The following is a 26845-nucleotide window of genomic DNA, read 5'->3' as shown; positions in this document are numbered from 1 at the left end:
CTCCAGCTGCTGTTGTGGGATTGTGGTAAACCACTTTTATCGTTCACTATCGTTACACTATAATTATCACTGTTATATTGTTCTCACTGTTCTCACTGTTGTATCACTATACGAGGTCGCCTCTTGTCACGCTGTTATACCTGGGCTGACCATCACTGACTCCGCCCATGGCTCCACCTACCTGCCCAGGTATAAAGGTAGTCGACTGGCTGGTATTCCTCCTTGTTGGATCCGATCACCCATGAGGGTGGGCTCTGTTATTTAGTCAATAAAAACCTACAGTTACTTTCCTAACTCGTCGCTTTTCATTGGACGAATTGATAGGTATATCAATTTTATTGACTAAATTTTAAGATGTTTGACCAGCCAGACGCCCAGCCACAGCAGCCTTCAGACGCCGAGCCACAACAGTCACAGCAGCCGGCTTGGCTGCGAGCCCTCAGACCACCGTACCTGGATCTAAATCCACGGGCAGCGAACTCAGCCCTCGACTTCGATCACTGGCTGGGCTGCTTTGAAGCCTACCTGGAAGAGTCCAGCGTGCCTCAGAGATCCAAGCTAAGAGTCCTGAACGCCCAACTGAGCCCTAAAGTATTCGCGCTCATCCGGGACCTTAAAACATACGAGGACGCCATCAACCGGCTGAAAAGACAGTACCAAACCCTGGTAAACCCCATGTATACCAGGCACCTCCTAAGGTCCCGCCCGCAACTGCCAGGGGAGCCGGTGGAGGAATTTTTACGGGTGCTACAAGCACTCGGCAGAGACTGTAACTTTAAAGCAGTAACGGCGGCAGAAAATACGGAAGACAACGTCCGCGATGCCTTCGTGAAAGGCCTACGGTCCGACTACTCACGGCAGCGATTACTGGAAGCAAGGGACCTCGACCTGGACAAAGCTGCAGCCCTCGCTCTCTCCCTGGAGGTGGCCCATCGGGACCAGGAGGCGTTTTCCAGGTACTGTTCGCGACCCTGGGACTCGGGCCCGACCCCTACCACAATACCCTTCACCGCGCCGCCCCCGGGACCTACCTCAGCGTCGGACCCCGGCGGCTGCTTTTTCTGCGGCCAGGAGAAACACCCGAGGCCGCGCTGCCCAGCTAGGAACTCCACCTGCACAACCTGCAGGAAGAAAGGCCATTTTGCTAAGGCCTGCAGGAGTGGATCTTCAGAGGCCAGCAGTGCCTCATGCGAACTGTGGGGGCGGCCATCTTCCTTCAAGGCAACAGAGGCCAGCATCCCCACACGTGAGTCATGGGGGTGGCCATCTTTGATCAAGGCAACCGACACCAATAGTGCCTCATGTGAGTTATGGGGGCAGCCATTTTGTCCAACCTCGTGGGAGACGCCATTTTACCCACCACGCTCGACTGCCACCGTGCCTCCGGACCCGACAACCGCCTCACCCGCAGACGACAACGACTCGCTCAACTGCACACTAGCCTCCGTCACTCTGGATCAAGCCCGCCCGCATCACCTGTCCGAGTCGATGATGGACATCAAAGTAAACGGCCACGCCACGACCTGCCTGTTCGACAGCGGAAGCACGGAGAGCTTCATCCACCCAGACACGGTGAGCCACGACTCCCTCCCTGTCCTGCCAACGCGCAACCGAATCTCGATGGCATCGAGGTCCCACGCCACGGACATCAGCGGCTACTGTGCTGTGACCCTGTCGGTTAAGGGTACGGAGTATAAAAACTTTAAACTCCTCGTCCTCCCCCAGCTCTGCGCTGCCGTCCTACTAGGGCTGGACTTCCAATCCCACCTCAAGTGTCACCCTAGCATACGGTGGACCCCTCCCCTCACTCACAGTCGACAACCAGCGAATGTTAAACCGCCCACCGCGTAACACCTGCAGCCTATCCACCCTCAAGGTCCCGCCACCTTCCCTGTTCGCTAACCTAACCCCCGACTGCAAACCCGTCGCTACCAAGAGCAGGCGGTACAGCGCCGGGGACAGAGCCTTCATTAGCTATGAGGTGCGGCGCCTCCTGAAAGAGGGCATTATCGAGGGGAGCAGCAGCCCCTGGCGTGCCCAGGTCGTGGTCGTTAAGACCGGCGATAAAAATCGCCTGGTCATCGACTACAGCCAGACCATAAACAGGTACACCCAGCTGGACGCATACCCCCTCCCCCGCATATCTGACATGGTCAATCAGATTGCACAATACCGAGTATTCTCGACCATCGACCTTAAGTCGGCCTACCACCAACTCCCTATCCGCCCTGAGGACCGCCAGTATACAGCCTTCGAGGCGAACGGCCGCCTCTACCACTTCCTCAGGGTTCCCTTCGGCGTCACCAACGGGGTTTCGGTCTTCCAAAGGGAGATGGACCGGATGGTTGACCAGAACGGGCTGCATGCCACGTTCCCCTACCTAGATAACGTCACCACCTGCGGCCGCGACCGGCAGGACCATGACGTTAATCTGGAGAGATTCCTCCGTACGGCTGAACCTCACCTACAATAAGGATAAATGTGTGTTTAATACCTCGCGCCTTGCCATCCTCGGCTGTGTAGTAGAGAACGGAGTCATCGGCCCCGACCCCGAAAGAATGCGTTCCCTCGTGGAGCTACCCCTCCCCCACTGTCCAAAGGCTCTGAAGAGAACCCTGGGGCTCTTCGCCTACTATGCCCAATGGGTGCCCAATTATGCAGACAAAGCCAGACCCCTCATGAAGTCCACATCCTTCCCCCTTACGGAGGAAGCGTGCGCAGCCTTCTCCCTCATTAAGGGAGACATCGCCAAGGCCACAATGCACGCAGTGGACGAGTCCATCCCCTTCCAAGTGGAGAGCGATGCATCCGACTTCGCCCTAGCCGCTACCCTTAACCAGGAGGGGAGACCAGTGGCCGCCTTCTCAAGGACCCTACAGGGCCCTGAGATCCGACACTCGTCGGTCGAGAAGGAGGCCCAAGCGATTGTGGAGGCGGTACGACGCTGGAGGCATTACCTGGCAGGCAAACGATTTACCCTCCTCACCGACCAGCGTTCGGTCGCTTTTATGTTTAATAACAAGCTGAGGGGCAAAATCAAGAATGACAAGATATTGAGGTGGAGAATCGAACTATCCACCTATGATTATGATATCTTGTACCGGCCATGTAAGCTGAACGATCCCCCTGATGCTCTGTCACGAATTACATGCGCCAGCGCGCAAAGTGATAGACTTCAGACCCTCCACAACGACCTCTGCCACCCCGGGGTCACCAGACTTTACCACTTCATTAAGGCCCGCAACCTGCCATACTCCATCGAGGAGGTCAGGACCATGACCAGGAACTGCCAGACCTGTGCTGAGTGCAAACCGCACTTCTTTAGGCCGGACAGAGCAAGCCTGATCAAGGCCACCCGCCCCTTCGAGCGCCTGAGCATCGACTTTAAGGGGCCCCTCCCGTCCTCTGACCGTAATGTGTACTTCCTCAACATCGTTGCTGAGTACACCCGTTTCCCCTTTGCCTTCCCCTGCCCAGACATGACCAGCACCACGGTCATTAAATGCCTGAACGACCTCTTCGCCTTGTTCGGGTTCCCAAACTATATACATAGTGACCGGGGCTCCTCCTTCATGAGCGAGGAACTCCATCAGTTCCTGCTAGCGAGAGGTATTGCTGCAAGCAGGACCACCAGCTACAACCCCCGAGGGAACGGCCAGGTGGAAAGAGAGAACGCGACGGTATGGAAGGCCGTCCTCTTAGCCCTAAAGTCTAAGGGCCTCCCAACCTCCCGCTGGCAGGAAGTCCTCCCGACAACGCTGCATTCCATCCGGTCACTACTTTGCACTGCCGTTAACGCCACCCCCCATGAACGAATGTTTGTTTTCCCCAGGAAGTCGACTACGGGAACCACTCTACCAACCTGGCTGACCTCTCCGGGGCCCGTCTTGCTGCGAAAGCACGTGAGGGCCCATAAAACGGACCCCCTGGTAGAGAGGGTGAACCTCCTGCACGCCAACCCCCAGTACGCCTACGTGGCCTACCCAGACGGGCGGGAGGATACTGTCTCCTTACGAGACCTCGCACCCTCGGGCACTCCGGAGGCACCACCTTTACCCCCCCCCCCCCACCACCCCCCCAATCCCAGCCCAGGTAGACGGCATGCCGGAACCCCACGAGCCTTCGCCGGAACCCCACGAGCCTTCGCCGACCACGCAGACACCAGCATTAACACCGGATAATGCAACACCGCCGCTGCGACGATCGGAGAGGCTTACGAGGCCTCCGGACAGACTGACATACCAGAACTGGTAGTACACTTCACCCCGCCGGACTCAAATCTAAAGAAGGGGTGAATGTGGTAAACCACTTTTATCGTTCACTATCGTTACACTATAGTTATCACTGTTATATTGTTCTCACTGTTCTCACTGTTGTATCACTATACGAGGTCGCCTCTTGTCACGCTGTTATACCTGGGCTGACCATCACTGACTCCGCCCATGGCTCCACCTACCTGCCCAGGTATAAAGGTAGTCGACTGGCTGGTATTCCTCCTTGTTGGATCCGATCACCCATGAGGGTGGGCTCTGTTATTTAGTCAATAAAAACCTATAGTTACTTTCCTAACTCGTCGCTTTTCATTGGACGAATTGATAGGTATATCAGGGATTTGAACTCGTTTCTCTGGATCATTAGTCCAGGTCTCCGGATTACGAGCCCAATAACATTACCACTATGCTACCGCCCCCCAAGACATTGATGGTGGGAGATTTGGCAATGGTAATACAGTTGAATGTCAAGGGGTAGTGGTTAGAATCTCGCTTGTTGGAGACAGTCATTGCCTGGCACTTGTGTGGCGCGAATGTTACCTGTCACTTATCAGCCCAAGTCTGAATGTCATCCAGGTCTTGCTGCATGTGGGCATGGACTGTTTCATTATCTGAGGAGTTGCGAATGGAACTGAACACTGCAATCATCAGCGAACATCCACACTTTTGACCTCCTGATTGAGGGAAGGTCATTGAAGAAGCAGCTGAAGATGGTTGGGCCGAGGAACTGCCCTGAGGAACTCCTGCAGCAATGTCCTGGGGCTGTGACCTCCAACAACCACAACCATCTTCCTATGTGCCATGACCCCAGCCAGTGGAGAGTTTTCCGCATGATTCCCATTGACTTCAGTTTTACTAGGGCTCCTTGATGCCAGACTCGGTCAAATGCTGCCTTGATGTCAAGGGCAGTCACTCTCACCTCACCTCTGGAATTCAGCTCCTTTGTCCATGTTTGGACCAAGGCTGTAATGAGGTCGGGAGCAGAGTGGTCTTGGCGGAACCCAAACTGGGCATCAGTGAGTAGGTTATTGGTGAGTAAGTGCCGCTTGATAGCACTGTTGACGATACCGTCCATCACTTTGCTGATGATTGAGAGTAGACTGATGGAGCGGTAATTGGCTGGCTTGGATTTGTCCTGCTTTTTGGGGACAGGACATATCTGGGCAGTTTTCCACATTGTCGGGTAGATGCCAATGTTGTAGCTGTATTGGAACAGCTTGTCTAGAGGCGCGGCTAGTTCTGGAGCACAAGTCTTCAGCACGACCGCCTTTGCTCAGCCGCTTCTTGATATCACGTGGAATGAATTGAATTGGCAGAAGACTGGCTCCTGTGGTGGTGGGGATCTCGGGAGTAGGACGATATGGATCATCCACTCGGCACTTCTGGCTGAAGATGGTTGCAAATGTGTCAGCTGGGCTCCACCATCATTGAGGATGGGGATATTCATGGAGCCTCCTCCTCCCGTTAGTTGTTTAATGGTCCACCACCACTCACGACTGGATGTGGCAGGGCTGCAAAGCTTTGATCTGATACTTTGGTTGTGGGATCGCTTAGCCCTGTCTGTAGCATTCTGCTTCTGCTGTTTAGCATGCATGTAGTCCTGTGTTGCAGCTTGTCACCTCATTTTTATTCAATTCCTACATTTTGAAAATAAAAATTTTCATTAACAAAGCTGCACATGATTGGGAGCTAAGTATTCCAGGCTATAGGATCTTTAGAAGGGACAGGAATTGGAAAAAGAGTAGCAGCAATATTGATAAAAGACACAATTAGTGGAAGGAAGGGGTTTCAGTAAAGGTGATCAGACTGTGAAAACAACTATGAATTAAGGAATTACAAATGATACACGTTTCCGATGGGAGCTGTCTGCAGACCTCCTAATAGCAGGGTTGGGGTTTGGTGTATAAATGTGGAGATCAAGGAAGCGTGTAGCATAAACTAAGTGGTCAGAATGGAATATTTTAATTTTTACATGGACTCTGAGGAGAACAGCTCGAGCAGTAAAGACAGTGAGTTTCTAGAATGGATTCGTGATGCGCTATCAATTACTCATAAAAGACTGAGAGTTAGAAGAGTAACTAAAGGCTTTTATTAACAACAGAATGGAGGTCTGCCTCGAGTGGTCGACCGGTCCAGGATACAAGGGCTGGGGAGCAGTCACCTTTATACTAGGACCTGTGGGAGGAGTCAGCCGAGGCATGTCCAGGCATGTACACAGTGGAATACAAACAGGACAAACAGGAATACAAACAGTGGTTTACCACATTCACCCCTTGTTTAAAATTGAGTCCGGCGGGGTGAAGTGTATTAAAAGTTAGTGTATTGGAGTCTCTCCGGAGGTCTTGTCTGCCGCTGTGATCGGCGTGGCGACGGCAGGGGTAGTGAAGCTTCCGGCGTCGAGTCCAGCGTAGGCTGTGGCACAGGCGTGTCGTCCTCGTAGATGTCGAGCGGGTCGCGGGGCCCAGGCCTGCCGTCTGCTGGGGCTGGATATCGGATCGTGGGGGGGAGTGGTAGTGGGTAGTGGGTTACTGTGGTCCCCGAGGGTGCAAGGTCTCTTATGGAGACTGTGTCCTCCCGCCCGTCCGGGTATGCGATGTAAGCATACTGGGGGTTGGCGTGGAGGAGGTCGACCCTCTCGACCAGGGGGTCCGTTTTATGGGTCCTCACGTGTCTTCTCAGTAGGACCGGCCCTGGGGACGTCAGCCATGGCGGTAGCGATGTCCCTGATGTGGACTTCCTTGGGAAGACAAACATTTTCTCATGGGGGGTGGCGTTAGTGGCAGTGCAGAGCAGTGACCGAATAGAGTGGAGCGCATCGGGGAGCACATCCTGCCAGCGGGAGGTTGGAAGGCCCCTAGACTTTAAGGCTAGCAGGACGGCCTTCCAAACTGTCGCATTTTCTCTTTCCACCTGTCCGTTCCCCCGGGGGTTGTAACTGGTGGTCCTGCTTGTGGCAATACCCCTAGTTAGCAGGTACTGACGGAGTTCGTCGCTCATAAACGATGAGCCCCGGTCGCTATGGATATAGCTGGGGAAGCCGAACAGGGTGAAGAGGTTGTTCAGACATTTAATGACCGTGGCACTGGTCATGTCCGGGCAGGGGAAGGCGAACGGGAAACGGGAGTACTCATCAATAATATTGAGGAAGTACACATTGCGGTCGGAGGAGGGGAGAGGCCCTTTAAAATCAACGCTCAGGCGCTCGAAGGGGCGAGTGGCTTTTATCAGGTGGGCCCTGTCTGGTCTATAAAAGTGTGGTTTGCACTCAGCGCAGACTTGGCAGTTCCTGGTCATGGTCCTGACCTCCTCAATAGAGTAAGGCAGGTTGCGGGCCTTGATGAGGTGGAAGAACCTGGTGACCCCCGGGTGGCAGAGGTCATTGTGGAGGACCCGTAGTCTATCGATCTGCGCGCTGGCGCAGGTGCCACGCGATAGCGCATCCGGGGGTTCATTTAGCTTCCCGGGCCGGTACAAGATCTCGTAGTTGTAGGTGGAAAGTTCGATTCTCCACCTCAAGATCTTGTCATTTTTGATTTTGCCCCTCTGCTTGTTGTTAAACATAAAAGCAACTGAACGCTGGTCAGTGAGCAGGGTAAATCGTTTTCCGGCCAGGTAGTGCCTCCAATGACGCACAGCCTCCACAATCGCCTGGGCCTCCTTCTCAACAGCGGAGTGTCTGGTCTCCGGGCCTTGGAGGGTTCGTGAAAAGAAGGCCACGGGTCTCCCCGCCTGATTGAGGGTAGCGGCCAGGGCAAAGTCGGACGTGTCGCTTTCCACCTGGAAGGGGATGGATTCGTCCACTGCGTGCATGGTGGCTTTGGCAATGTCCTCCTTGATACGGTGGAAGGCTAAGCGGGCCTCTGCCGTCAAGGGAAAAGAGGTGGACTTGATCAGCGGACGGGCCTTGTCCGCATAGTAGGGGACCCACTGGGCGTAATAGGAGAAAAACCCTAGGCACCTCTTCAGGGCCTTGAGGCAGTGGGGCAGTGGAAGTTCCATAAGGGGACGCATCCGGTCGGGGTCGGGGCCGATGACTCCGTGTTCCACAACACAGCCAAGGATGGCGAGGCGGTTTGTGCGGAATATGCAGTTCTCCTTGTTATATGTCAGGTTCAGGAGTTGGGCGGTGCGGAGGAATTTTTCGAGGTTTGCGTCATGGTCCTGCAAGTCACGGCCGCAGATGGTCACATTGTCCAGATATGGGAAAGTGGCCTGCAACGCATTTTGATCTACCATCCGGTCCATCTCCCTTTGGAAGATGGAGACCCTGTTGGTGATGCCAAAGGGAACCTTAAGGAAGTGATAGAGGCGGCCGTTTGCCTCAAAGGCAGTGTACTGGCGGTCCTCAGGGCGGATGGGGAGCTGGTGGTACGCTGATTTCAGGTCAATGGTCGAGAAGACGCGGTACTGCGCGATCTGGTTGACCATATCAGCTATACGGGGGAGTGGGTAGGCGTCCAGCAGGGTGTAGCGATTTATTGTCTGGCTGTAGTCGATGACCAGGCGCTGCTTCTCGCTGGTCTTAACGACCACAACCTGGGCTCGCCAGGGGCTGGTGCTGCCCTCAATAATCCCTTCTTTCAGGAGCCGCTCCACTTCGGTTTTAATGAAAACCCTGTCCCCGGCACTGTATCGCCTGCTCTTTGTGGCGATGGGCTTACAGTCGGGGGTGAGGTTAGCAAACAGTGGTGGGGGGGTGACTCTGAGTGTGGAGAGGTTGCACCTGGTGCGCGGCGGGCAATTTGGAAGCTGCTGGCTGCGGACTGAGTGGGGGTAGGGGTCCACCGTACGCCATCGTAACACTTTTAAGGTGGCACTGAAAATCTAACCCCAGCAGGACGGCAGCGCAGAGGTCAGGCAGGACCAGAAGTTTAAAATGATCGTACACGGTCCCGTCTACTACGAGTGTCACCACGCAGTAGCCGCCGATGTCCGCCGACTGGGACTCGGAGGCCATAGAAATCCGCTGTTGCGCAGGCAGGACTGGGAGAGAGCAACGCCGCACCGTGTCGGGGTGGATGAAGCTCTCCGTGCTCCCAGAGTCAAAAAGGCAGATTGTATCGTGACCATTTACCTTAATGTCCATTGTGGAACTGGCCAGTTGGTGCGGTCTCGCTTGGTCCAGTGTAACGGATGCCAGCGTAGGGGTCGGTGTGTCGCTGCGGGTATCAGATGAGGCGGTGTCGGGGGCCTGCTGCGTCCCGGCTGTCGTCCAAGATGGCGGCGTCCATGATCCCCATGTGGCTGGAGGCGTCCAAAATGGCTGCTGTACCGGTGATTCGCACACGGCCGGGGAGGTCCAAAATGGCGGCCCGCATGGCCCACACGCGGCGCTGCTGGAGTTCGGGGTGGCTTTGGCCCTGCAGACGCTAGCGTAGTGTCCCTTCTTCCCGCAGCCCGAGCAGATCGCGTTTTTCGCCGGGCAGCGCGCTCTGGGGTGTTTTGCCTGGCCACAGAAGTAGCATTTCTGGCCTTGGGGCACTGCTGTCTGGCCTTGGGACACTGCTGCGGTAGTTGGGCCGTTGTTGGGGTGTGGCTGGGGTGGCACGGCGCTATGAGGCGGTCCTACCGTGTCCCAGGCTGTCATTCCCCGCGGCGTCCACGGTGCAGAGGAGTAGGCATCCATGCCCTGGTAGGCTGCATCCAACGATAGTGCGAGTTCAGAGGCCTTGTTGAGGTCGAGGTTACTCTGCTCCAACAGTCGCTGTCGTGTGTAATTGGATCTGTGGCCCGCTACAAAAGCGTCCCGGATAAGTTCCTCTGTGTACACGGCGGCCTTTACATCCTTACAACCACAGGCCCGGCCAAGCACAGACAGTGCCTGAAGGTATTCCACGGTCGATTCCCCAGGTTGTTGTTTACGACTCCCCAGGAGGTGCCTGGCGTACACTTCGTTCACTGGGCGCGTGTACTGGTCCTTGAGGAGCTTGATAGCATCCGCGTACGAGGTCGCGTCTTGGATGACCGAGTACACTCGGTGGTTCACTTTGGAGGTCAGGACATCCAGTTTGTCCTCGTCCGATTTGATTGCTGCGGAGGCGGTCAGCAATTTTTCGAAACACTTAAGCCAGTGAGTAAACTTGGTGGATGAGTCCGCCTCCCGATGATCTAAGTCCAGGCATGCTGGTGTGAGGATCTTCTCCATTATAAAAATGTTGTTAATAAAATTGATGCGCTATCAATTACTCATAAAAGACTGAGAGTTAGAAGAGTAACTAAAGGCTTTTATTAACAACAGAATGGAGGTCTGCCTCGAGTGGTCGACCGGTCCAGGATACAAGGGCTGGGGAGCAGTCACCTTTATACTAGGACCTGTGGGAGGAGTCAGCCGAGGCATGTCCAGGCATGTACATAGCGGAATACAAACAGGACAAACAGGAATACAAACAGTGGTTTACCACAATTCGTAACCGTTTTCTAAAACAATGTACAGGAAACTCTCGCTTTACCGGCACCTAAATAACCGGAAATCTCTGTTAACCGGCAAAATTCAGGAGTAGGTTCAGGTAAGTTTTACTTCATATTAGTGGCGGTTCCTGGATCTGTGGCTGTGTAATCGGGGTTCCTGCACTTGTTGCTAAGCAACAGGGACGCTTGGTCTGTGGCCGTGGTTCTTGCACTTGTTGCTGTGTACGGAGCTCTCGTACCTTTTAACTATACCTCTGTAATCCGGACTTTTTGATAAACCGGCACCACGTCGGTGCCGGATAAAAGAAGAGTTTCCTGTATTCTAGAACCGACAAACGAACAAGCCATACTAGATTCAGTGAGTGAAGAACCAGAATTAGTTCACAATCTGACAGTAAGGAAGTACCTGGGGAATAGTGACCATAATGTGATTGAATTTGACAGTAGATTTGAGGGGGAGAAGGGAGATATCAATAAACATTTTAAATTTAAGTAAATTGACGACAGTAAGCTGGGCTGAACTGTTAACGGGTAAACATACAGATAAATAGTGGAAAGTATTTGGTACAATACAGAGAACTAGTACATAGCTTAAGTGTCAGCTGGTTGCACTCTCACCTCTGAGTCAGAAGGTTGTGGGTTCAAAAAGCACAAAAATCTCGGCTGACACTCCAGTGCAGTGCTGAGGGAGCGCTGCACTGTTGGGGATGTCATCTTTCGAATGAGACGTTAAACCGAGGCCCTGTTGGTGCTTTCAGGTGGGCAGAAAAGCTCCCAGGGCACTATTTTGAAGAAGAGCAGGAGAATTATTCCCAGTGTCCTAGGCCAATATTTATCCCTCAATCAACATCACTAAAAACAGATTATCTGGTCATTATCGCATTGCTGTTTTCTATATTATAACAGTGATTACACTTCATTGGCTGTAAAGCGCTTTGGGAAGTTCTGATGTTGTGAAAGGCGCTACAGAAATGCAGGTCTGTCTTTTACCTCAAAGGTGAAGGCTCTGCTTGTCCATGGTTGCATAACTATACAAAAAATGAGGTGAGCGACAGTATTAAGCTAAAAGAAAAGGCTTGCACAAATGCAAGGAAAAGTTTAAATCCATCAGACTGGGAGAGCTACAAAATGAAACAAAGGGATACAAAGACGGTAATGAGGTGCAAAAATGGGACGTGTGCATTGATGCTGCCTATATGGACTTCCAGAAGGCATTTGATATGGTTCCATGTAGGAGATCATCAAAAATTAAAGTGCACGGAATTGAACATAACCTTCAGACAGAGTAGGATTAAAAGGAATATTCTCTGTTACAATGTGAGCAGTGGTGTTCCCCAGGAGTTAAGTTAGGAGGCACAGTAAGTTGTGGATGGGAGCAGGAGGTTATCGGGATATGGGCAGACTAAGTGAGTGGACAAAGGTATGGAAGATGGTGTTCGATGTGGGGAAGTGTAAGGCTATCCACTCTGGATCTAAGACCAATTGGAATATTTTCTCAATGGTAAGATACTAGGAACTGTAGGGGAGCAAAGGGGTTTAGGTGTTCATGTACAGAAATCACTAAAATTTAGTACACAGGTGTAAAAAACAATCAAAAAGGCTCATGGAATGTTCTACTTTATCTTGAAGGAGTTGGAATACAAGTGTGAGGAAGTGATGCTGCAGTTCGACAGAGCTTTGGCCAGACCCCATCTGGAATTTTGGGCACCAAACTTCAGGAGGTGTAGGCCCGTATTTTCCGACCCCCACGGATGTGTGCGAGGTGTGTCCACACCCAAAGGGACATCGGAAAAGCTGGTTTCAGGCCTGCGAAGTGCATGCGCTGAATGCTCTTGACAGATCCTCCGCCTGCCCTGGAGAAGGGCCTTTGCGGGGGGAGAGTTCTGCTGAAAACCCTTAGAAATCTTATGCCTGGTAAAAGCATTCGTAAGGCCTGCTTTTTACCAGCGTAAGAGTTTAAAAAAAGTTTTTTTTTTCAAATTTCACTCATTTATAATTTTAAAATACTTTTTAAAAAGTTAAGTTTATTTTTAGCCCTGTAAAAAACTTAAATTATTTTTTTCAAAAAAATTAATTTTTGTTTAAAATATTTAATTTAATGTAATTTTAACTCATTTTAAAAACGTGATGGTTTTTTAAAAAATGTATTTAATGCTTTAGTGTCTTTTTTCAGTGATCCCCATTCATACTTTTGACAGGTCTATCTGTCAAAAGTATGAAGAGGGATTCCCTTCTTTCATTGGCTCGCCTGGCCCACGTGATCCCAGGGACGCTTGCGAACCGCATGCGCCCCTGGGATACGTGGGCCCTGCGCGTTTCGACTGTGGAGAGGCCCAGGAGCGGAAGTGTCTGGACCTCGGGAGCGTAGATTTTTTTCCGACAGGAGGCATCCGCACATAGGAAGCCTCCTATTGGAAATTACGGGCCGTTGTCCTTGGAAGGGATACCGTGCAGATTCACCAGAATGATACCAGGGCTTAAAGGGTTAAATTATGAGGGCAAGTTGCATAAACTTGGTTTGTCTTCCATTGAGGTGAGATGGCTGAGCGGTGATCTAATCAGGCTATTTTTAAACTGTAAAACTATTCAATAAGGTAGATACTGAGGAACTATTTCCTCATGCTGGAATGCAGAACAAGGCAGTGTAACCGTAGAATTGGAGCAAGACCAGTTAGGAGTGAAAACAGGAAGGATTTTTTTCACAAAGTAATGGAAATGTGGACCTCTTTCCCAAAAGACTGGCTGTTGGGTCATTTGAAATGTGCACATGGGAAAACCACCGTTCCTTCATCGTCACTGGGTCAAAATCCTGGAACTCCCTCCCTAACAGCACTGTGGGAGTACCTTCACCACACGGACTGCAGCGGTTCAATGAGGAGGCCCACCACCACCTTCTCGAGGGCAATTATGGATGGGCAATAAATGCTGGCCTTGCCAGTGACCCCCACATCCTGTGAATTAATAAAATTTTAAAAGTTATATAGCATCTTTGATGACCTTAGGACCTCCCAAAGCACTTTATAGTCAATGAGCCACATTTTGAAGTGTAGGTATTGTAATGTTAGCTAAGTGTATCAAGGGATATGGAGAAAAGGCAAGTGAATGGAGTTCAGGTGCAGCGCTGCCATGATCTAATTGAATGCTGTAACCAGCTCGAGGGGCTGAATATCCTACTCCTGTTCCGGAATGTTCCTGTGTAAAGCCATGGAAAAAAATCTAATCTGAAATAAAAACAAAACATCCTGGAAATTTGCAGCCATTAAGTCAGCACCTGAAAAAGCAAAGCCAGGTTAATGCTTCAGAAGTCTCCACCCAATTCTGGCTGACGTGCAGTCTTTTCTGCTCCTATGTTAGCAAATGTTATCCATGTTAACATTGACACAATTGTTTATCGTTACAGTACAAAGCTACCATAACCCCATGGGTTGGATTACGGAAAATCAATGTTTCATATTGGTGCTGGGAAGATATGTCGCCCTTCACAAACACATCACTGCAGTGGATGGCAGAGGAGCCAAGTGACGCAGGATTCTGTGGTTATTTGGCAGAACCTAACTATGCTGGTTTGAAGGCAGCTACCTGCATCAACCCAGTGAATGGAAGTGTGTGTGAAAGACCAGGTAAGTGTTCTAACAAGTCATGTGCAAAAAGTTTCAATTGTTTCCTGAATTTCCCAAGAGTGCAGTAATTTCTTAAATCGCGTGCTTAAGAGCAAGAATAAAAATCCATAACTGGTGCGATAGCAAAGGGTAAAGTTTAGAGATCTCGGGGTGTTGGTAGACTGGCCACTTAACAAATCCAGTCACTGCAGAGCAAGAATCAAATAAATAAATAAAATGCTGAACTGTATGACCAAGTTAGTAGCGTACACGTTGGACAAAATGCTCCTATTCCACTTAATCACAGAGTTATACAGCACAGAAAGAGGCCCATCGTGTCAGTGCCGGCCATTGAGCCCTGTCTATTCTAATCCCATTTTCCAGCACTTGGTCCGTAGCCTTGTATGCTATGGCGTTTCAAGTGCTCATCTAAATGCTTTTTGAATGTTGTGGGGGTTCCTGCCTCTACCACCCTTGCAGGCAGTGAGTTCCAGATTACAACCACCCTCTGGGTGAAAAAGCTTTTCCTCAAATCCCCTCTAAACCTCCTGCCCCTTACCGTGAAACTATGTCCCCTGGTTATTGACCCCTCTACTAAGGGGAAAAGCTCCTTTCTATCTATCCTATCTATGCCCCTCATAATTTTGTACACCTCAATCAGGTCCCCCCTCAGCCTTCTCTGCTCCAAGGAAAACAACCCCAGCCTGTCCAGTCTCTCTTCATAGCTGAAGCGCTCCAGCCCAGGTAACATCCTGGTGAATCTCCTCTGCACCCTCCAATGCAATCACATCCTTCCTATAGTGTGGCGACCAGAACCGCACACAGCATTCCAGCTGTGGCCTAACTAGCGTTTTGTACAGCTCCATCATAACCTCCCTGCTCTTATATTCTATGCCTCGGCTAATGAAGGCAAGTATCCCATATGCCTTTTTTAACCACCTTATCTACCTGTCCTGCTGCCTTCAGGGATCTATGTACATGCACACCAAGGTCCCTCTGATCCTCTGTCCTTCCTAGGGTCCTACCATTCATTGTGTATTCCCTTGCCTTGTTAGTCCTCCCAAAATGCATGACCCCTCACTTTTCAGGGTTAAATTACATTTGCCACTGTTCTGCCCGTCTATATCGTCGTGTAGTCTGAGGCTTCCCTCCTCGCTATTTACCACTCCACCAATTTTTGTCATCTGCGAACTTACTGATCATACCTCCTACATTCATCTCTAAATCATTAATGTACACTACAAACAGCAAAGGACCCAGCACTGATCCCTGCAGTACACCACTGGACACCGATTTCCAGTCACAAACAACTGTCGACCATCACCCTCTGCCTCCTGCCACGAAGCCAATTTTGGATCCAATGTGCCAAATTGCCCTGGATCCCATGGGCTCTTACCTTCTTGACCAGTCTCCCATGTAGGACTTTGTCAAAAGCCTTACTGAAGTCCATGTAGACTACATCAACTGCACTACCCTCATCCACGCACCGAGTCACCCCCTCTCAAAATTCAATCAAATTGGTTAAGACTGACAAAGCCATGCTGACTATCCTTGATTAATCCTTGCCTCTCCAAGTGGAGACTAATTCTGTCCCTCAGAATGTTTTCCAATAATTTCCCTACCACTGATGTTAGGCCCACTGGCCTGTAATTCCCTGGTTTATCCCTACTACCCTTCTTGAATAATGGTACTACGTTAGCTGTCCTCCAGTCCTCTGGCACCTCCCCTGTGGCCAGAGAGGTTCTGAAAATTTGTGTCGGAGCCCCTGCAAAATCTCCTCCCTTGCCTCGCACACCAGCCTGGGATACATCTCGTCTGGGCCTGGGGATTTATCCACTTTTAAGCCCATTAAAACCGCTAGTACCTCCTCCCTCTCGATACTAATTTGTTCAAGTATATCACATTCCCCTGCCTGATTTCTATGCCTACATTGTCCTTCTCCATAGTGAACGCAGATGCAAAATATTCATTTAAAACCTCACCTACATCTTTTGGCTCTACACACAGATTGCCACTTTGGTCCCTAATGGGCCCTAATATTTCCCTGGTTATCCTCTTGCCCTTAATATACTTATAAAACACCTTGGGATTTTCCTTTATTTTGCCCGATAGTGTTTTTTCATGCCCCCTCTTTGCTCTCCTAATTTCTTTTTTAAGTACCTCCCTGCACTTTCTATACTCCTCTAGGGCTTCCACTGTTTTTAGTCCTTTGTATCTGCCAAAAGCCTCCCTTTTTTTCCTAATCCATTCTTGTATATCCCTTGACATCCAGTGTTCCTTGGGCTTGTTGGCCCCACCTTTGACTTTTACGGGAACACGTTGGCGTTGTACACTCTCTATTTCCTTTCTGAAAGACTCCCACTGCTCTGATGTGGATTTTCCTATAAGTAGCTGAACCCAGTCACTTTGGCCAGATTCTGTCGTATCATATTAAAATCGGCCTTCCCCCCAATTTAGAACCTTTATTTCTGGTCCATCTTTGTCCTTTTCCATGACTACCTTAAATCTCACCGAATTATGGTCACTGTGACCAAAATGCTTTACTACTGACACTTTTACCACTTGCCTGGCTACATTCCCTAGAATTAGGTCCAGTAACCGCCCCCTCTCTTGTAGGACTTTCTACATGCTGGCTCAAAAAGCTCTCCTGGATGCACTTTATGAATTCTGCACCCTCTCAGCCTTTCACGCTCTGACTATTCCAGTTAATATTGGGGAAGTTGAAACCCCCTACTATTACTACCCTATTATTTCTACACTTCTGAGATTTGCCTGCACATCTGTTCCTCTATCTCCTCCTGACTGTTTGGGGGCCGAAAATACACTCCCAGCAAAATGCTTGCCCCCTTCTTGTTTTTAAGTTCTACCGATATGGCCTCATTAGAGGAACCTGCTAAGATATCATCCCTCCTTAAAGCAGTAATTGACTCCTTGATAAATATTGCGACACCCCCATCTCTTTTACAATCCCTCTGTCTTGCCTGAAGATTCTATACCCCAGAATATTGAGCTGCCAGTCCTGCCCCTCCCTCAACCATGTCTATGTGATGGCAACAATATCATGCTCCCATGTGTTCATCAACACCTTCAATTCATCTGCCTTACTCGCAAGACTCCTTGCATTAAAATAAATGCCATCCAGCCTTGCCACACACCCTTGTGCCATTACATATTTGCTCTGCCTTCCAGGCTGACTTGTTTTTTCCTCTGTATTTGGCTGTGCATCACCCCCTCCTCTAGCTCCACTCCGTATCCCACCCCCTGCCAAGTTAGTTGAAACCATTCCCCCCCCCCCCCCCCCCCCCCACAACAGTACTAGCAAACCTCCCCGCAAGGAGATCCTTGAATAAGTTGCCTAGTTTTGGTTACTGAGACCCAACGGGACATGTTTCTCCTGGAATCTACTCAGAGAAGAGTCTGAAGGCAGATGTCCTGCAGAGCATTAAGTTATGAAGAACGGCTGGAGAAACTGGGGTATTTCAATCTTTGAAGGAGGCCAAGAAGGTTATTACAGAAATATACACGAGGGTGAATGGAATGGGTAAAGTAAATCTGGCATAATATGTCACTTTAAACCATAATGGATGGAAAAGGGAGGCAGAGGCTCAAACTGATGTCAGAAAGCTTTTCACACAGAGTGACCAACACTTGGGAATGGATTTCCAGTTAGGTTAATGAAGACACAAGCTCTGAAGAAATAGTTGAATTCTGTGATTGGGCTGGGGAAAGGCATGTTTTTTTCTGGATGGTTGGACCCAATCGTCCTCATCTCGATTTATCTTCTGATTTTTGTAAAAAGTACAGCTCTCGGGACGTCAATCGTGGCAGATCACAAACCCAAATAGAATCATTGTACAAGTAGTGATCAAGGTACCAACATTTTGATACCAACTCTCAAGTTGTCCATTGGTCCAATCTGGAACACTCTGGGAGAAAAGAATAATGGAAACGTAAGGGGTGAATGTGAGGGGGGGGTGGGAGAAAGAGCTGCTTTTGAATTAAACTTTTTCCTTTAAAAATCAATAATTGAAATCAGAACTGACTGAACCACATTGTAAATTGGGTGAGTTTCAAACTGTAGGTGGGTTTAATATGACCAAGTCTCAGCCTCATCCCTTTGACAACCGGCTCTGGATTCAGCCATCAAGCCCACACATGCTGATTAAGCAGAACTGTCCTGTTGTAGCATCAGCATTTAAAATGATTAAACATTGCATGCATAAGCTCTTTCTTTAAAAATAAAAGTAAATTTAAGTGAGGGGGTTTGAATTCAGCTGATAACATTAGGTCTGGTATGTGGGCCTGGGTACTCTATTTGGTTGCATGATCAGCGATTTATTAGAATGGACCCAGGTTGGTAGCTAGGCCTGGTCTGCACTGGGACTCGTTTCAAGTACTACCAGTGGCCAAGGTCGAATTTTGTATGATTTTTTTTTTGTGTGTCATGCTTTTTTTTTCTCGTCTGTGCTTTCATGGTGCTCACACTTAATTAAGTTTAGTTATGTCCGTTTCCGAGCTTTTGCAATTTCAAACTGACTTTTCTTTCCCAGAAAAAAGAGAACTTCTCATTCAGTCAACTGACATTTTGGGAGTCTTGCGTTTTTGTAAAACAATAGTTGCTAAATGTCAATGTGTGTCAGCGCGTACTAGCTGAAAATGTCACAAAGCAATTTTACTGGCTGAAAGACAGTGAAATTGCAGGGTTGCACTCAAGTGGGTTTATGTACAGAATGTGATGGGAATGGCTGTAAAAGTTTTAGTACGTGAACACTTTTTTGTTATTTGAGAGGAGTGGGAACTTAGCAAAGAGACCTTAAATTTGATTTGAGGTTAGGATCAGATCAGCCATGATCTTATTGAATGGCGGAGCAGGCTCGAGGGGCTGTATGGCCTAATCCTGCTCCTATTTCTTATGTTCTTATACCCCCGTTCAGGTTTCTCTCTGACAGGCTTGTTGGAGCTATGAATTAATATATGCAGGCTTTAAGTTTTCAAATAGAGAGTTAAAATGTGCCATGTAAATTTTCTTTCCACTGTCAGTGCAGTTTTGATTTTGATGTGTACAGTAGTATAGGAATTCCATTGGGGTTGTGGGGGCGGGGAGGGGGTGGAGGGTATGGCAATGGAATTGAAAGCTGATGCATGATTAGTATGCGAGGCACCGTCTGTATGTTGCATGGTTGTCATTATTAACATCAATCAAAAGGCGTTCTTTAACGCTGGACCTGGAAAATGCTTCAGCTTTTTAAAAAAAAAATAAACACTCAATGGGATAAAAATAAATGACTAAGTGAAAACCTGAGAACAACTAGGATAATGGAAATAATAGCACTGAGGGTCAAGCTGACCTCTGAATGTCTTTTCACAATGAAAGCTCGGATTAAGTGGGAGAAAGTTGGTGGACAGATGTTGATGGACAATTTATATACTTTACAAGCCCTTCAGATCTTGCTATTGTGATGCGAGGAAAATGTAATTTTTATTTTCCTGTGTCACCTCTCCCACTCTTCCAATGTTAAGGCACCTAAGTCTGAACTGGCTTAACGTTACCAGGAGATACTGAATTTACCTGTTTAAACATAGAAACATAGAAGATAGGAGCAGGAGTAGGCCATTCGGCCCCTCGAGCCCGCTCCGCCATTCAGTGAGATCATGGCTGATCATCCAAATTCAGTACCCTAAAACGATAAAATGTTTAGTCTCCTTTCCAGTTTGAGTTGGTCCTGGATCGTCTGTTTCGGGCCTCAAATGGACATTTATTCTGAAAATCTGGTCGGAGTGAAATCTTTCAGTTGAGTTTTGGCCCACTGGAAGCTCAAAGGATTAGCAATCTCCCCAAATTTTGATGCAGAGAATAATGGACATTTGGGAATAATTATACAGGAATAATCTCATTGATTTGGCCAGGTGATTTTCTAAATTGGAAAAATAAATCTCAAGTGGTTTATAATAGTCAACTGAACATCGAGATGCGCTTACACCCTTAAAATAGCTCTTACCTTTTGGTTTAAAACGAATAGATCTCTCGCGCATTATTTACAGATTATGTGAATTGTTCTTTTCCAGTGCTCAGCTTGGCATCAGAAACTTACTGGAATTTAGGTTGATGACAATGTTTGTTTATATTTGCAACCCTGTAAACATTGCAGTATAAAATAAAGAATATGGCCGACCCCGGCCTGGAGGTGGGGGGGGGGGGAGGGGATGTGTGGAAAAGTCTGAGGGGGGAAAAATGGTTCAATTTACCTTGCTGCCAAGAGTTTTTTAAGCGATGGAATCGATGTTTTCAAATGACCATCCTTCAGCTGGAGGACGATGCATCAAGGTGAAAAGAGGGCAGGGAATTAAAATGTCACTGAAATCCAAAGTGGTAACTCTTTCAATTCACAGCGAACCACAGTGCGAAGCAGTGCCGCATGCCTTGTGCGCTGAGGATGACCTGCGGCGAGTGTACCAGCAGCAACTCCGAGTGTATGTGGTGCAGCAACATGAAGCAGTGTGTGGACGCCAATGCGTATGTGGCTTCCTTTCCATTTGGCCAGTGTATGGAGTGGTACACCATGAGCAGCTGTCCGCGTGAGTAGAAATAAATCTTATTGCCATTGTGGTTCTTGCCAGTGTAAACTTTGAGTTTACTTTTATGATTTTTAATTTGCTGTCAAGTTGAAGATGATTGTTCTTGTGGGTGAGATTTTTAAGTCTTCGTTAAAGCTCTCGTGACCCTGTGAAATTTAGTTGTCAATGCTATATTAAGGAATTTTATTTGCTTAAATTCTGTTTTCATACACCGAAAAAGTATGGAAGTGTTTGTTCCATGTTTAATAATTGAACCAAAAATGATTGTGGAAACTGTGCATTCTTCTTCTCTCTCACCCCCCATTTTTTTCCACTGTTCTCTTGAAGGAAGTGACCTATACAGAAGGTGGCACTCTGTGGGCACTGATATCCCTTCTGTACCTTGCATAAGTGGGCATTCCACATGTGAACGTACATCATGAGTGTAGACGGTGTATAGTCTTGAGGGCTATGATCGCCAAGCTTGCTTTTTTTTTTATTCATTGATGGGATGTGGGCGTCGCTGGCTGGCTAGGTCTGCATTTAGTGCCCATCCCTAATTGCCCTCGAGAAGATGGTGGTGAGCCACCTTCTTGAACCGCTGCAGTCCATATGGTGTAGGTACACCCACAATGCTGTTAGGAAGGGAGTTCCAGGATTTTGGCCCAGCGACAGTGAAGGAACGGCGATACAGGTCCAAGTCAGGATGGTGTGTGGCTTGGAGGGGAACTTGTAGGTGGTGATGTTCCCATGCGTCTGCTGCCCTTGTCCTTCTAAGTGGTAGAGCTCGCGGGTTTGGAAGGTGCTGTTGAAGGATGTCTGCATGCACAAACTTCCAACATAGTCTCCTTGGGTAGTGAGCAAAAGTAGGAATACATTTTCATTCTTCCTTCATTCCTAGCTGAGGGACATCAGTTGTGGTGATCATATTGCTGTCCAACCTGAGATTAACAAACTGCAGATCAGGGACTGAAGCGGAGACCTTTCTGGTCGGTACGGTTCATTGCAGCGCCAATTAGTGCATTTCCTGAGCCATTGGATGAGTTTGAACTGTGCAGTTGTACGACTATTGGCACCTGTTGTGCACTTGAGCTCTTCAAACTACCTGGATACGTACTTGGAAAACTGGCCGCCTTGGATATAACCAACTGAAGTTGCAATCACTCATTTTAAAACGCATGATGTGCTTTATTCACACACGTCTGGCTTGCCTTGACAGTATATAATCAGGTAAACCCACCAGTTGCTGCAAAAGGAAACTACATACTTAACACAACAAAGCAAGTAACAGGTCCATTAAATTGTGATTCCAGAATCTCAGAAGGACTAACCAATAGCTTCTGCTGTCTGGTGGTGAGATGCATCTGCTGTCGCTGTAGAAAGCAAGATCCCTGAGTTCAGCGTTGGCATATTGCATATCTAGCAGATGAAGATGATGGCTATATTTTCTTCATTGCCAACTTGACAGTTAGAATGCTAAATTGCATTCATACATTACGAAGATGTTGAACATAGTGACATACATTACACATTCTTGAAGGCAATGAAGTCAGGTTTCCAAAAATAAAATAGACTCTCGCCACCCATCCTCCCCTGTGTTCCTGTGCTTAAACATGTATTAGTTGTGTATATACATACTACAGAATCGCTCGTTTGGTAGAACGCTTAACTGCTGAGCCTGAGGGCTGTGGATTCAAGTCCGGCTCCAGGAGTTGAGCAACTAAGCTAGTGTGCTGTTAATCGAGTGTTGCATTGCTGGAGGTGTTGTTCTTCAGTTACACCAAGGTGCCCTGTCTGCCTGTTCTGATGATTCAGGTGGACACAGATGATTCTTTGGCAACATTCAGAGAAGAGCAAGAAGTTCTCTCTGTTCTTCCTTCAACCAACACGAGCACAAATGGAAGAATTCCAGAATTTCACCACCCTTCGTGTGATGAAATGTTTCATGATTTCACTGCTAACTGGCCCAGTTCTAATTTTAAGATTATGCTACCTTATTCCACACTTCCCCCTACAGAGAAAAACAGTTACCTGATTCAGGCTGAATATCAAAAGTACAGAGGACACAGACTTAAGGTGTTTGGCAAAAGAACCAGAGGCAACATGAGGGGAAACTTTTTTACGAAACGAGTGGTTAGGATTTGGAATGCACAACACAGAAGGAGGTCCATTCCACCAGCTTGTCTATGTCCTCTTGAAGTCTATTACTGGCTTCCTCAGTGTTTACTACACTGCCAAGTTTTGTCATCTGCAGATTTGAAAATTGTGTCCTGTACCCCAAGTCATTAATCTATATCAAAAACAGTAGTGGTCCCAGGACTGAAACTTGGGGAACTCCACTGTATACCTCCCTCCAGTCCAAAAAACAGCCATTCACCACAACTGTTTTCTGTCCCTTAGCCAATTTTCTATCCAGACTGCTGCTGCTCCTTTTATCCCATGGGCTTCAATTTTGCTGACAAGCCTAATATGTGGTACTTCATCAAATACCCTTTGAAAGTCCATATATGCAACATCAACTGCACTGCCCTCACCTACCCTCTCTATTACCTCATCAGAAAACTCAATCAAGTTAGTCAAACACGATTTGCCCGTAACAAACCCATGCTGGCTCTCCTGTAGTAGTCCATGCTTATCCAAGTGGCTGTTAAATTTTCTCCCGGATTATTGTTTCTAAAAGCTTCCTCACCACCGACGTTAAACTGACTGGCCTGTGATTGCCAGGTTTATCCTTCTCCCCTTTTTTTGAACAAGGGTGTAACATTTTCAGTCCTCCAGTCCATTGGCACCACCCCTGTATCTAAGGAGGATTGGAAGATTGTGGCCAACATCTCCGCAATTTCTACCCTTACTTCCCCCAGCAACCTCGGATACATCCCATCTGGACCGGGTGACTTAACCACTTTCATTACTGCCAGTCTCCCTAGTACCTCCTTTATTTATTTTTATCTCATCCAGTATCCAGGCAACCTCCTCGTTAATCATAGCTTTGGCAAAGTCCTCTTCCTTGGTAAACATCGATGCAAAGTACCCATTTAGTAGCTCAGCCATGCCTTCCGTCTCCATCAGTAGTTCTCCATTTTGGTCCTGAATCGGCCCCACCGCTCCTCTGACCACCCTTTTACTGTTACTATGCCTATCGAAGACCTTTGGATTCCCTTTTATATTAGCTGCCAGTCTATTCTCGTACTGTCTCTTTACCACTCTTATTTCCTTTTTTCACTTTTCTGTACTTTTTATGTTCAGCCTGATTCTCCCTTGTATTATCATTGTCTGTCATACGCCCCCTTTTTCCTGCTTCGTCCAACTCCTTCGTCACCCAGGGAGCTCTGGCTTTGGTTGTCCTCCCTTTCATTCTGGTGAATCTCCTCTGCACACTCTCCAAGGCTTGTATGTAATAATCTTAATATATCAATGATGGAACTTTTTTTTAATGTACTCTACATTTTACAAAGCAATAATTTTACATTCCTTCAGTTCCTGCTCCAGATTGTTGCTGCTCAGCATCACAGTTTTGGCTTTTTAAGCTAGAAATTATTCCTGTAAGTGGACCGTGCACATTTTTCTTGCCCTCTATCCAAATAAATTATACCATGGCCCAGTAATCATGAGAACCCTTGCTGTGTACACCGGCTATTGGAATGTATCCTATCCCACCATACGGACAGCAAACTGGATAGCACTCTTAGCTAATCAAGACATGGGCATTAAACGAAAAAATGGTTTATTTGTGTGAATTAGATGAATGACATTTTCAGTGAGATATTTTTCCAACCAAGACACACTTGTTTTTCTCTAAATCCAGTCTCGAACTTAAGTGTTTAACTACAACCTCAGACAAGACCGTATTTTGTTTTAGTCTTGCACTGAAATTTAAACCACACCGCATTACAGCTGATTACTGCGAGTTACAAACCTGCTCACTGGCTTTTCTCTGGCTGAAATGTCTGCAATAAATCTGCGCTTAACCTTCAGCCCACTGAGCTGCCAATCAGTGGGCTCCAGCCAATCAGGGACCCTGTACCCTTCTCAAAGGACTCCTAGTTGTCAAACAGTCAGTCAACCCCCTCCCCCCCCCCCCCCCAAACTTCAGAATGACGTGATGCTGATATAACGCCTTGCATACTGATTCTGCCAATACAATGCAAATTCTAAATAATTCAACAGAGGCCAAAATCTATTTTACCATCCCAGTACAGCAGGAAACATCAGTCATCCTGTTTTGTGGCAATTGCACAACTTTGATTGTTGCCCCTCCCCTCCTCTCATCCTTAGTTGGAACTTTTGCACCTCCTTTTCTCTACCTAGAATATCATGCTTCAAAGCTTCCCTTCCCTATGTGCTCAAGAATGTCCTGCATTGTGAGGGTGACTAATACACATGAGAGATCGGCTTGTCCCACTGATGGCTGCCATCACTGTTGCTCTGTTAAAAATACAAGTCCCGGGAAGCCTGCATTTTATTGATGGGTTTCACAAGCTAAGGAATGTTAGATGGTGCCCATACCATATACATCTGTACTCAAATTTGAACCATTTTATCTCCGTTTCAGGCTTAATGTCAGAGCAGTTGACCTTAACTAGGCAGCATTGTCTGAGCACTGAGAGTTTCAATTTAAGTAGCTAATTATGTAATTTTATAATGGAAATTACTTCGTGCTGGGTAGATTAAATATTTAAATGATGAAATTGTATTTCTGCATGTTACACACTACCAAAGTTAAAAATGCCCAATTATTACAATTATGCCGGTAGTCAAAGATACAATAAGAGGATCTGGCAAATCTGCTTCATAAAATTGTTTTTTTTAATGCATCCTCAGAATGGTCAGAAAAGTAAAAGCCCATGGGATACAAGGGAAAGTGAATCCAAAAATTGGCTCATTGGCAGGAAGCAAAGGGTTATGGTCGACGGATGTTTTTGTGACTGGAAAGCTGTTTCCAGTGGGGTTGCGCAGGGCTCAGTACGAGGTCCCTTGCTTTTTGTGGTATCCATCAATGATTTAGACTTCAATGTAGGAGGCGTGATTAAGAAGTTTTCAGATGGTACAAAAATTGTCCGTGTGGTTGAGGAAGAAAGCTGTCGACTGCAGGAAGATATCAGTGGACTGGTCAGGTGGGCAGAAAAGTGGCAAATGGAATTCAATCCGGACAAGTGTGAGGTAATGCATTTGGGGAGGGCTAACAAGGAAAGGGAATACACATTAAATGGTAGGACTCTGAGTAGTGTAGAGGAAGAAAGGGACCTTGGAGTGAATGTCCACAGATCCCTGAAGGTAACAGGACAGGTAGATAAGGTGGTTAAGAAGGCATGTGGGACACTTTCCCTTATTAGCTGAGGCGTAGAATATAAGAGCAGGGAGGTTCTGCTTGAACTGTATAAAGCACTAGTTAGGCCGCAGCTAGAGTATGGTGTACAGTTCTGGTCACCACATTACAGGAAAGATGTGACTGCACTGGAGAGGGTGCAGAGGAGATTTACGAGAATGTTGCCAGGACTGGAGAATTTCAGCTATGAGGAAAGATTGGATAGGCTGGGGTTGTTTTCTTTGGAGGCTGAGGGGTGACTTGATTGAGGTGTATAAAATGAGGGGCCTAGATAGAGTGGGTAAGAAGGACATATTTCCCTTAGAGATGTCAATAACCAGTGGGCACAGATTTAAAGTAATCGGTAGAAGGATTAGGGGGGAGTTGAAAACTTTTTTCACCCAGAGGGTGGGGTGTTGGGGAGCGGTCTGGAACTCACTGCCTGAAAGGGTGGTGGAGGCAGAAACCCTCATTGCATTTAAAAAGCACTTGGATATGCACTTGAGATGCTGTAACCTACAAGACCAAGTGCTGGAAAATGGGATGAGGCTGGATCGCTCTTTTTCGGCCGGCACAGACATGATGGGCCGAATGGCCTCCTTCTGTGCCGTAAATTTCTATGATTCTATGATCAACCTGGTTACTGCCCTTCCAGTGCACATTTAAGTACTTGTTAAATGCGATGAGGATTTCTGCCTCCTGCCAAA

At 47.9% G+C, this 26845-nt stretch overlaps 1 protein-coding gene across 1 annotated transcript in view; it reads left to right on the top strand.

Annotated features, from left to right (window-relative positions):
* Positions 1-26845, top strand: part of atrn (attractin) — a gene marked incomplete at its 5' end in the record, with an annotated part of 337365 nt that overhangs the window by 84162 nt on the left and 226358 nt on the right. The window contains 2 exons of the mRNA XM_085967067.1: positions 14080-14299; positions 20669-20854. Coding sequence (XP_085823193.1) covers positions 14080-14299; positions 20669-20854 — 406 coding nt within the window. The remainder of the gene's footprint in view (positions 1-14079; positions 14300-20668; positions 20855-26845) is intronic.

Source organism: Somniosus microcephalus, chromosome 2, assembly GCF_052327205.1.
Source record: "Somniosus microcephalus isolate GS21.2 chromosome 2, FLI_Smic_1.0, whole genome shotgun sequence".
NCBI classification, from domain to species: domain Eukaryota; kingdom Metazoa; phylum Chordata; class Chondrichthyes; order Squaliformes; family Somniosidae; genus Somniosus; species Somniosus microcephalus.
The sequence above is the reverse complement of the archived record's forward strand: the minus strand, read 5'-3'. Positions and strand labels throughout refer to the sequence as shown.